The sequence below is a fragment of the Aplidium turbinatum genome, chromosome 15 (assembly GCF_918807975.1).
Source record: "Aplidium turbinatum chromosome 15, kaAplTurb1.1, whole genome shotgun sequence".
Classification (NCBI taxonomy): domain Eukaryota; kingdom Metazoa; phylum Chordata; class Ascidiacea; order Aplousobranchia; family Polyclinidae; genus Aplidium; species Aplidium turbinatum.
In genome coordinates this window covers 23,249,557-23,261,808 of record NC_137486.1, presented here as the reverse complement: position 1 = coordinate 23,261,808, position 12,252 = coordinate 23,249,557, and the positions used below count along the sequence as shown (strand labels likewise).

Here is a 12,252-nt window from a genome sequence, read left to right as displayed (position 1 = left end):
TCTTTCCTTCTGAGTCGTGCGAATAAAATAGAGTCAAATCCGGCTATTGTGGCTGTCCTGTCTGTCATCATTCCTTTTAAGAATGATATGTCTGCAGGATTTGATATAAGCTCCTCAACAAAACACTAACATACTGATTTCGCCTGAACCCGTTGTCATGCATTTTGTGTCCATTACTGTAATGCTATGGATAATTGGATGCACAAATTAAAGGCAACATTTTTGCAATTAACTTCATACGGTAATTGTTTGCTTTTATATGTTTGCTTCAGTGTATTAACAGCAATACCTTTAGAAGCATTATGAATTTGTTTTTCTTTGCCCTTTTTTAAAAAAAACAATAAATTTCCAACTTTTTCAAGCATTTTTGCTGAATAAAGGCTCTGATGTCATTTTGCTAGCCCATAGATGATTTTAGACTGCAGCAATGACTTCCCAAGACTTGATTTAGTGGGGATAGACACCAAAACCACTAGCCTGCACCCACTACAAAAAAAAATTATAGTCAATTTAAGGAATTTTGCCTCGGCGGTCACTAGAGAGCTCTTGGATAGGGGTCAAACGGGGTCAAAAAATGTTTTTTCAAGTACCAATGTAAAAGATAGCCCAAACTGCATCTTTTGGCAGATGCACTAAGCTGAACCTAAAAATTCGTTTTTTTTGATCCACCCTACCCGAGAGTCGAACCAGCAAAGCCACTTGATCTTAAAGCTTCTTTGTTCCAGAAGTCACAAGCTAACCAACTTAGCTATCGGGGCAATCACACTTATTTTGTGGTGGCCCATAAAAATTCAATGAAAATTTTTAAAATGTTTCCGAAAACTCCGATCAGCGACTTCGACTTTGTTCTATTTTTTCTATTGAACCTTTCAGGAGATGAAATCGGGGGACGAAGTGTTTAGGGGATGAATTAGGTTGCATCCTCTTTTATGCCCCAGACGCATTTAATGACGAATGAATGTTTTATCGATTCAATCTACCTTTTATACAGATTAGCAACATTTGTCAATAATTATGTTGCAAAATAAAAATATTGTTGATACCAATGACCCTGCCACTGTGGTATCTCGAAAAGTTGCTCTGATAACTGGTAAGTGTTGATGGAATATTCATATTATGACTATTCAATTAGCTGAGTTACTATTTTACATAGATCTTATGGCCTAGTCCATTTGTGTTTTTGCAACCATTTCTTTACAAAGACCTCTGAGAATTGTATTTGTTTATTAAACAATTTTTTAACAAGTTTTATTTAAACAATATGATAAACAGTTACTGTCAAACGAAGTAACTTTGTCAAAAAACGACACTTTTTGTTTTATAACTTTTAAACTGCAACTGATAGAAATCTGAAACCTGTCTCATTACAACATTTGTGGTGTCACCTATTCAATCAGACATTGCTTATTTTAATAGCCGCTGACGTCATCCTGTGGTTAGTGCACGCTGAACAGTGAACACTCGAAAATTAAATCTCTAAACAAATTTGCATGCAAATGAGGTGACTTATGTGCTGGTTTTAAATTTGTAAGAGACAAACTGGGGTTTGAAATAATTCTGGAAATCTTTGTCTTCGTTCTAAGAAAGTCTCTTCTGATGCTTAACCTTTGCAGATGCGTGAGCTATAGTTTTATTAACCTCGTTTTGCTAATTACTGACCTTCAAAGCGTTAACAACAGCGAAGTTAACCTTTGCAGATGCGTGAGCTTGAGAAGGTTTTTTGATGAACACAGCCTTGAATTTAAAAGGTGTCAAAGGGCACCTGGAGTATTTATTTCCATTTCAACAACTTTAACTCGGTCTTGAACTGGATGAAAGCAAACAATAATCATAGTGCTTGTGCAGGGCGGCCGTTATTTTTGTTGTATTTTGTGTTAAACCTAAAAAGGTCCATGTATTGTAATAAACAATGATATTTTCATGCTCTTCAGCATTTAATAATTTGGTGGTGATATTGTGTGTATTAAAATTACAATAGCGCATTTTGTAATTGCTGTTTTTACCAAAATGTTTCCAAACACTACTGTCCTTCTGGCGGAATAATTCTGCACGATCCGCTTAATAAAATAATCTGCAGTGAGTAATGCGATGACAGTAACAACACGCGGATCCTGATAAAAGCACTTGTTTTTTTTTATGAAAACCGAAGTTTTTTTAAAAACCTATTTCAAAAACCAACTCATGTAGTTAGCATAAAGACATAAAATTCCCAAGTTGTGATGACAACATTAATAAATAAAGTGTTGAATTTTTTTCTGTCAAATTATTTTCATTTGCAAAATATTTACAAATTTGTAAAGTGGATGCTTTAATGTTAATGTCACAAATACACACATGTATCCTACCTTCTTCTTCTTTAATTGCCTTGCCTGAACCAGGCATCGACGCCCGACGGCCTCAGATGAATAATTAGACCAAATGTTCCTATTATATGTTGCATGGATGATTGTTTCTGTCTTGTCGTTAAATTGTTCCAGATGTGTTTGTCTTTGTCTGCCAGGTGCCCGCTTTCCAAAAATTTTACCAGTTAAAGAGAGATGCTCCAGTTTTTGCTTTCTTACTACATGGCCGAGAAATTTGTATTGTCTGGTTTTCATACTTTTTAACAGAGTTCTGGTTTGGTTCACTTGGTGTAGAATTTCTTTATTTGTTTTCTTTGCCAGCCATAATGCGTTTGCATTCTACGGAAGCACCACATTTCAAAAGCATTAATCTTTTCTGCCATTTTTGTTGAAATATTCCAGGTTTCAGAGTTGTAATGAAAAACAGGATAAATATAGCATTTTAAAACTCTAGATCTTGTTTTGAAAGAGATATTTTTATTGCAAAGAATTGGTTTCATTTGTTGGAAGCTTGCTTTTGCTTGGGCTGTTCTTATGTTTAGCTCTGTTTCGTCTCTTGCATCCCAATTCACCATAGTACCGAGGTATTTGAATTTTTGGACCTGTTTAAGAATTGTTCCATTAACTGATAAATTACAAATAGGAGTTTCAGTTGCTTTTTTCTTTGTTATGACCATTGTTTCTGTTTTCTTTTTATTTAATTCCATGCCAAATATCTTGCTTTTCGTACACACAATATCTAATATGTTCTGCAGTTTTACGTCCGAGTCGGCTATCAAAACGGTGTCGTCAGCATATCGTATGTGGTTAATGTTGTTTCCTCCAATACTAATACCTCTTTCATCTTCAATATGTCGTAAAATTATTTCGCTATATAATGAGAAAAGGTCAGGTGATAGCACACAACCTTGTCTTACTCCTTTCTGAATGGGCGTGTAGTCACTGCAGTCATCATTTATCCTGATAGCAGCTGATTGTTCGTAATATAAATTTTGAATGATTCTTAGATCTTTGTCGTCTATTCCAAATTCTATCGAGCATGCATAACATTTCATTGTGTTGAACTCTATCAAAAGCTTATTTATAGTCGATGAAGCACAAGTACAGGTCTTTTTGCATTTCGATTGATCTTTGAGCGAGGTTTTTCAGAATGAAGACCGCATTCCTTGTTCCTTTATCAGGCATAAACCCATATTGGCATTCGTTTATTTCTGGGTGTAATTTGTTTCTAACTCTGTTCATGATGACTCTCAGCAGTAGTTTAATAATATGGGATATCAGACTAATTGTGCGATGTTCTTCACATTCTCTTGTGCCTGGTTTCTTCGGGATTGTAATGAAAATAGATTTTGTCATATCAGTTGGAATTTCACCGGTGTCATATATTTTGTTGAAGAGTGCGTGGAGTACGTCAATGCCTATGTCATCTAGTGCTTTTATCATTTCGGTGCTTATTTCATCTGGGCCTAATGCTTTGTTTGTTTTTGTTTTACTTAAAGCAAATGTTATTTCACTTTTTAAGATGGTTGGTCCTGAAAGTGGCTCAGAGAATTTAAACGGTTTTGTTGTTCTTTCTGGGTCCCCATATAACTCTTCAATGTATTCTATCCATCTGTTAAGGATCTTGTCTTCTTCCAAAAGTATTTCACCTGATTTAGACTTTAAACACCCAGATTTGTGTACTGATTGGAATTTTCTTGTTATTGCTTTAATCTTTTGGTGTGCTTCACCTGGTGTGAAATTGTAGATTTTTTCAATAGTAGCACATTCGTTATTGAGAAAGTCTTCTTTTGATTCGTTGCAAGCCTTCTTTATTTTGTTGTTTAAGCGTTTATATTCTAAGTCATTCTTGTTCTTATATTTTCTTTTCTCTTTGATCATATCTAAAATTTCGGGTTTCATCCAGTTCTTATGCTTTGAGGCTTCAACCGTGGAAAAAATTTCAGCTGCTTTGATTAGAGAATGTTTAATCACGTTGAAGTCTTCCTCTGTTGATCTTGCGTTTTTGTTGTTGATTTTTGAGCTGATCATTTCATTTTCGAATTTTTGTTGATATTCATTTCTTAGGCTAATGTCCTTGCAGAAGTTCCAATCAATTTTTTGTTTCTTTTTAAGTTTCTTAACTTTTTGTAGTCTGAGTCTAAACTTATATCCTACTTACCGTACATAACTTCTAGGTTAAGTTCTACCATAGCATATAAGTAGCTATGCCATTTAGTCTATTTAATTACTTGCCGTCAGAGAAATTTTTTATTTTCCTGCAATTTTGTTTCTGAGTTGTTTTTCAGTTTCTCCAGTGAACAACATAATATATTAATGTTCCCAACATTAAAATAAACAATTGATGACAGTTTTGTGTATATGAATGGCTCCATCTTTTTGTCAAAGACTCAATGTCAGTTAAAATGCATATGTATAATATAGACATAGTTGTATACGTCATCCGCCTACAAGTGGTTAATGCATCAGAAACAAATGTTTACCATGTTTAGAGCATAGATCGCCATCATATAAAGAATCCTTCATAAACAGTTTATAACATCAAATCTGAAACTTGATTGTGGCAGTTTAGCAAGCTTGTCATGTAGCGTAACTGTTTAAACTGCCGACTTAGGTAATCATCAAGATTGAAAGTTTGAAGTTTCTGCTTGTACTTGTTACCGTGTTGCCAGGTTTTGTTGCGTAAAATGCGAGTCTTTTAATGTTGTCCTCAATTGAAACCAGAGCTGTTTGAAACGCCCTTTTGAATGGATGAGAGCCTCAAGTCTGAAAATAAATTATCAGAAATGTTGTGGTTACCACAACCTCTGCCAGTGGTCTTGGAGATGGTCTAAATTGCAGGGTCTCTCCAATTGGAGAAGCCCTGCACCTCCTCATAAATGCTTTCTAGGAATCACTGGACAAGATGGCTCGTACCTTGCTGAGTTGCTCATTGACAAGGGCTATGAAGTTCATGGGATAGTGCGCCGGGCTAGTATCCCTAACACAGCACGGATTGAGCACTTGTACGGCGACCGAGCCACCCACACAGAGGGAAGGATGAAACTTCATTATGGTGACCTCACTGACAGCAGCTGTCTCGTTAAAATCATAAATCAGGTTTGTGGCATCTTTTGTAAACAGACAAGTGATGGCTGATTGTGTTGTTTCCTTAAAGCAGATTACAATATGTACCATTTCACCCTCCTCATATTTTCAATGTCCTTCACAAGGTGTTTTGACAAGCAAGTTTCTAAGTGAAGTTTCTACAATTTTCTTTTAAAATTTGTAAATCATTTAACGTTATGGCTACACGTACTGTTATTGTGCGATGTGTATAATAACAAAAAAAGAATTTTTTGATTGCTGAAAATAGTTTTCACGATGCATAGTGTGCAAAGCTACGATAGTTATAAAGGCTTTACGTTGCTGACACTGGCCTGGTTTCTAAAGTTGATTTAAGTCAATCAACATTTCTGAAGTCAATTGCTCAACTGCAAAAATGGAATTGTGTGGATGCTACACTAAGCACTTGAGATTTCCTTCCCGAACTATTCTGCTTTGCCGTTGTCTGTTTTTCATCTCTGAATCATGTCGTCATTTAAAGGTGAAGCCAGTGGAGATATACAACCTGGGTGCGATGAGTCATGTGAAGGTATCGTTTGACCTTGCGGAGTACACCGCTGATGTGGATGGGGTTGGCACATTACGACTACTTGACGCGATACGGACTTGCGGGATGGCTGACCAGGTCAGATTCTATCAAGCCTCTACCAGTGAAATGTACGGAAAGGTAAGTGCATGGCTGAAAGGAGTTGTACAATTAATTATCAGTAACACCTGCCACATAACTGGATTTCTATTTGCTTCATGACCTGTTACATAGTTTAGCAACTTTCTCATGGCGACAGGGTAAAGATGATGATAAACACATCATAAAGCTGTTTACAAAGAGTAACTCACCATAGAAACACAGGAAGGAACTTTCGAAAGAAGTGCCCACTGTAGCCGAATTCTACTCCATTTAAACCATTTATTATTTTTGGCATCATCTCATTGTATTTTGAAGCATGATGTTGAAATGCATGAACAAATATTGTTGAAACTTTGCACAGAATTGAGCCGCAACCCAGAATTGAGCCTGGAAATCTTGGTTTATCCCATTCATAGCCTTCCAGGACAAGGTTCCGTTTAACTAAAGATATTTAATTATGAAACAGGTTCAGGAGGTGCCACAAAAAGAAACCACCCCGTTTTACCCCCGGTCCCCGTACGCGGCGGCGAAGGTGTATGCTTACTGGATAGTAGTCAACTACCGAGAGGCATACGGCATGCACGCAAGTAATGGAATCCTCTTTAACCATGAGAGCCCAAGAAGAGGATTCAACTTTGTCACAAGGAAAATCACCAGAGGTGTGGCAAAGATCCACCTCGGACTCCAAGGTGAGTTGCGGCGCTAAGTGACAACTCTGGAACTTTACAAGGAACGAAACTTTATAATTTCCGGCTTCATAACTTTTCGATCGTGGTTTCTACGAGAGCAGGTTTCGTCTTAAAAAGTTGATTAAATGGGAACGACAAGGGTTAGTTGCATTGTGAAGAACAATTTGTTGATTTTAGAAGGAAGAGATTGTGAAATTAGGTTCCACGAAATACCATGGCGCCAGAATTGGACGAGATTTTTGTTCGAGTATAGGTGCTGTAGGAGAAGTGTAGTTTAGGGTGCTGTAGGATGTCACATTGTCACAACTGAGGGTGCTGTAGGATGTCACAACTGAGGGTGCTGTAGGATGTCACAACTGAGGGTGCTGTAGGATGTCACAACTAAGGTGCTGTAGGATGTCACAACTGAAGTGCTGTAGGATGTCACAACTAAGGTGCTGTAGGATGTCACAGCTGAGGTGCTGTAGGATGTCACAACTGAGGGTGCTGTAGGATGTCACAACTAAGGTGCTGTAGGATGTCACAGCTGAGGTGCTGTAGGATGTCACAGCTGAGGGTGCAGTAGGATGTCACAACTGAGGGTGCTGTAGGATGTCACAACTGAGGTGCTGTAGGATGTCACAACTGAGGGTGCAGTAAGATGTCACAACTGAGGGTCCTAAAGGATGTCACAACTGAGGTGCTGTAGGATATCACAACTGAGGGTGCTGTAGGATGTCACAACTGAGGTGCTGTAGGATGTCACAACTAAGGTGCTGTAGGATGTCACAACTGAGGGTGCTGTAGGATGTCACAACTGCGGGTGCAGTATGATGTCACAACTAAGGTGCTGTAGGATGTCACAACTGAGGGTGCTGTAGGATGTCACAACTGAGGGTGTAGTAGGATGTCACAACTGAGGGTGCTGTAGGATGTCACAACTGAGGTGCTGTAGGATGTCACAACTAAGGTGCTGTAGGATGTCACAACTGAAGTGCTGTAGGATGTCACAACTGCGGGTGCTGTAGGATGTCACAACTGAGGATGCTACAGGATGCCACAACTGAGGATGCTGTAGGATGTCACAACTGAAGTGCTGTAGGATGTCACAACTGAGGTGCTGTAGGATGTCACAACTGAGGTGCTGTAGGATGTCACAACTGAAGTGCTGTAGGATGTCACAACTGAGGTGCTGTAGGATGTCACAACTGAAGTGCTGTAGGATGTCACAACTGAGGTGCTGTAGGATGTCACAACTGAGGTGCTGTAGGATGTCACAACTGAAGTGCTGTAGGATGTCACAACTGAGGTGCTGTAGGATGTCACAACTGAGGGAACAGACGCTAAACGAAATCAATGTTTCCATCTGTTTGTCGTGAAAACTTAGAGCTGGCATAGTGCCGGTGTCTAACCGCCATATTTCATCTGTGAGAAACATTGTGACGTTTCAATGGTGAACATAAGATAAAATACGAATGTAACATAATATTACTTTAATATCATAATCACTGGTTTGAACGTCGCTAGAACGTCTCGTGCACAGCACCGACGCCACCTGCCACGTCGCATCCCATTGTTTGTTTCCTGTCGAATGTTTCCTGCCCGATGGATTGAATCGCTCATTGTGACGAGGGCGGATGCAAAGAGCGCATTGCAGCATCTGGCAACATGACTTGGCCAATGGGATTATTGTAGCGGGGCCCGCCTCACAAACGTCCCACCTTTCAGTGACAGGTTACTGTGACGCAGTGGGAGGCAATCGATGCTAACACCAATCGAAACTATCTCCTGAACCCTGGATACGGTTTTATAGAAATATATAAAGAATTCATGGATGAGATTGAGAATCGAGTGAATTACAAATAAACACCTTCAGGGTTGCCATCTCCTGTGGTTTCTGTTTATTCAACACTTCGGTCACCGTGAAAATGAGCTCGTCGGTGAGCTGGTCAATGGTCATATGAACAGCTGGTTCGGTGAGCTGGTCATATGAACATGACATCAGCTGGCTGCATGGCCGGTTGTTGGATTCCTTGCATTGTAAATCAACCAAGTGTTCAACAAGTCAACCAAGTGTTCGACATTTGCAGACGTTCTGACCCTCGGGAACTTGGACTCCAAGCGCGACTGGGGCCACGCGCGAGATTACGTCAAGGGAATGTTCATGATGATGCAGCATGACGAGTGAGCATTGTTGTGTTATTGTAACGTAATCCGATCGACGTTTCAGCAACTTTTGGATCGGTGTCTTCAGTGAAGCGGCCTCTTGCCGCGTCACTGAAGAGATTCATTAAGTTCTTCCAACCGTGACGCAGTTCTTTGACTTAGGTACAGAACCATGTAACTAACGTGACACGTCGTTATCAGTGCCACGTTGGCAACTTTAGTTGTATTTAGTTGTGTCACGGTTGACTGGTTACTTTCTTTGGGTAGCTTTTGTCCATGCCTGGCTGAAGCATGAAAGGATCTTCACTGGGGTGTTTCATATTTTTAGCATTTTTGATTTTCAAAAAGCCTGGGCTCTGATGTGATGGAGTTTTGGGTAAAAACTCGACATCCAAAATTTTAGCTCATTATGACGTCATAAATATGTGGAGTATGTTCCTTAAGTGCCAAATACCCCATTTTCACGCATTTCAAAAACTACTTATGAGAGGGTGACAAAATTAGTGTCAAAATGTGCAGAAGATACGATTTCCTGTGACCACTCTAAGAGTCGAAAGACGTATCGGAAACAGAAAAAAATTAAAAAAACAGTTTTTCGAGTAATTTTAAATGATAAATTTTGGTATATTTTGAAACATGCTAGGATATTTTTCCATTGCAAAGTCATATTATTCTAGAACGTGACGTAATAATGGCTATTTGATGGCCCACAAATAGAGATATGGTGAAAATGAGCATCGCCCCATTTTCACCATATCTCTATTTGTGGGCGTGGATTAGGTCTGTCTTCTGAGCTGGCGATGATGATTGTGCCTGATCTGATGCGGACGTTAAAGTTCATGGTATTTCAAACTTCTCTGTCATTTGACATTCACATAAGGTCGTTGGTTTATTTATTCAGGTTATTTGATTAAACGACCTTAACCCTTTCAGGCCCGGCGATTATGTGCTAGCCACCAATGAGACACACAGTGTCCGTGAGTTCGTAGAGAAGTCATTCAAGCATGTCGGCATCACTATTGCGTGGAACGGAAAAGGCGTGGACGAGGTGAGCCTCTGTGACGTGATCGTTCTGAATGACGCACCATGCACGCACGGGTTACCATTAACATTATTTTAGTCTTTTTCGTTCGGCAATCTCTTTTCAAACTCATTTCGAAGTGAATTTGATGTGGACGAAATATCCGCTTCAGGTCTGACGTTTAGCACATGGCAAATGCTTGGGGGAGCACATCAAACATTGCAGTCGAGGGGGCACATCAACATTGCAATGGAGGGAGGGGGCACATTATGTCTGAATGTCAAATTCGGTTTACCGATTAACTCAAGAATGCTAGCAGGTGGCGTTGTTGCTGGACCGCATAAATAGAACATTCCACTTTTGCTCCTCCCTCCTTTTGGATTTGATGGAGTGACCGTCATTGTGCTTGTGACGTAATATTTGCGTTATTTCCCAGGTCGGTGTGGACAAGGACACCGGGGTGAAGCGGATTGAGGTGAGCCCCCAGTACTACCGCCCCACCGAAGTGGAGTTCCTGCTAGGAGATTACTCGAAAGCGAACAAGGTGCTAGGCTGGCAACCTGAGATCAGATTTGATCAACTCGTGAGAGAGATGATGGAGGCCGACCTCGAATTGATGAAGCGTGATCACTATGCATGATGACGTCAATGCAGTATGACGTCATGAGGGTTGATCTGCAGTCCATTGCTTTTACTTATATTTTTACACAAAGTCGGTGCTTTATTTATCTATTCAGTTGATTAGTTGAGCTCCAGAGTCACCGGCGTTTCGAATTTGCCGCCAAATCACTCGCGGATGGAAACTTGCCGTATGAGAAATCTAAAGCGGATGTATTAACCGGGCTTGTTATGGCAACGAGTAGAATTGTCCCCCGGATGCATTATGACGCTGTGTTGCTCGAATTCTATTGTTTATTGTCCCATGTTTTCATTGTGACATCATTGTCGAATTCTTCAAAATGTTGTTGACTTCAGTGCTCATTCAACCGTGAAGCTGCGTGTATGTTTTGTAGGTTTTTATATGTTGTTCTGCACGTATGGCGCTGCACGGCCATCTTCAATTAATATTCTTCAAGCCATTTCTTAAGTTCTTCAACTTCATGTTCATCCAACGCACTGTGGTTTCTCCTCCGAGGAGACATTATTTACTTTCCTGATTCCTCTTCAAACTCCTCAGTAGTTACGATCCTGATTGTCAGCCTTTGGAATAATCCAAGGTTTGGGTTCACTTGGAAAATATGTGGCCGTTTTGCATCGTGAAATTATTTCGCACATATTTTTAGTTATTGTGTTTAGTCAATAATTAATCTTAGTTATTATATTGAAATATACGGAAGAATATTCTTAGTAGAGTCTCGTCAACCTCTTGCTCCGACAAGTTTTCACTAAATCCATTCCATGGCCTCCCCCGGTCGCAACTTTACAAAAGGTACCATTAAAAAATCCCCTTTGAAGTTTGTTTGGTAATTACAGAAGAAAAAAGAGCAATAGCAGTGGTGGGAATCAAACCTGAAATGTAATGACTACCATCGCCCTAGCCCTCTACGCCAAATCAGCCGATGGCAAACCGATGACTTAATTTAGCTAGGATTTACGTTTTTCTTTGTTGCTCAAAGGGGATTTTTTAATGGTAACTTTCGGAAGGTTGCCCCCGCAACCGACCAAGATTTGTTAATTAGGATTATTTAAATATTTAGCGCCTTCCAGCGGTTTGTCCAATATATTTGATGACCGCATGATGGTGACTTTGCGCGTGCGGTTGTTTGAAATGATGTCATGTTGAGTGGTTGCAAATTGAAAGAGCCGATCGAGAGCCTCGGGGCAAAGAAGCTTCAGCGATCTGAAGGCTAAGCGCGGATTGTGGCTTCAGTGAAACACTCCACGACAGAGACCGTTGTTGAAAGTCGAACAAAAGTGAAGTGGAAGCCTAAAATGAAAGTTCCATTTACCACGAGTTATTAAACAAAGGAAGTAGGTGTCAAAGTTCTTGGGAGGGAATAAGTCGTTTGTTAAATCAGTGTCAGAAACCGCAATTTAAAACAAACCTGAGGTGGTAAGTTTGAGGTTCGATTTCCGAGATGAAGAGTTCCTTCTTGGGCGTCGCATATTTCGCTCCACCTTGCGGCAACCGAGGCTTCCAGTTTTTGTGGCATGAAAGAATGAACCGCAGATTACGTCATCAACTACTTCGCCTCCATCACAAGGGTAAAGAACCTCTCATCCTTTGAATGGCGAGCAAGATGCAACAAACAAGATTTTTAGATTTAAAAGAGAACAAAGTTTATTCGGTTCATCTCAGATGCCTGAAGTGATAAGCACCAG

General features: G+C 39.9%; 1 protein-coding gene across 1 annotated transcript; it reads left to right on the top strand.

Moving 5' to 3' along the window:
• The first annotated feature begins 989 nt into the window (after positions 1 to 989).
• On the top strand, positions 990 to 11,494 carry LOC145784144 (GDP-mannose 4,6 dehydratase-like). The gene is made up of 7 exons (XM_082595901.1): positions 990 to 1,090; positions 5,233 to 5,441; positions 5,929 to 6,114; positions 6,542 to 6,764; positions 8,834 to 8,927; positions 9,843 to 9,957; positions 10,367 to 11,494. Exons 1-7 carry the CDS (start codon positions 1,015 to 1,017, stop codon positions 10,568 to 10,570), a joined length of 1,107 nt encoding a protein of 368 aa, XP_082452027.1. The 5' UTR covers positions 990 to 1,014; the 3' UTR covers positions 10,571 to 11,494.
• Positions 11,495 to 12,252: the final 758 nt, after the last annotated feature.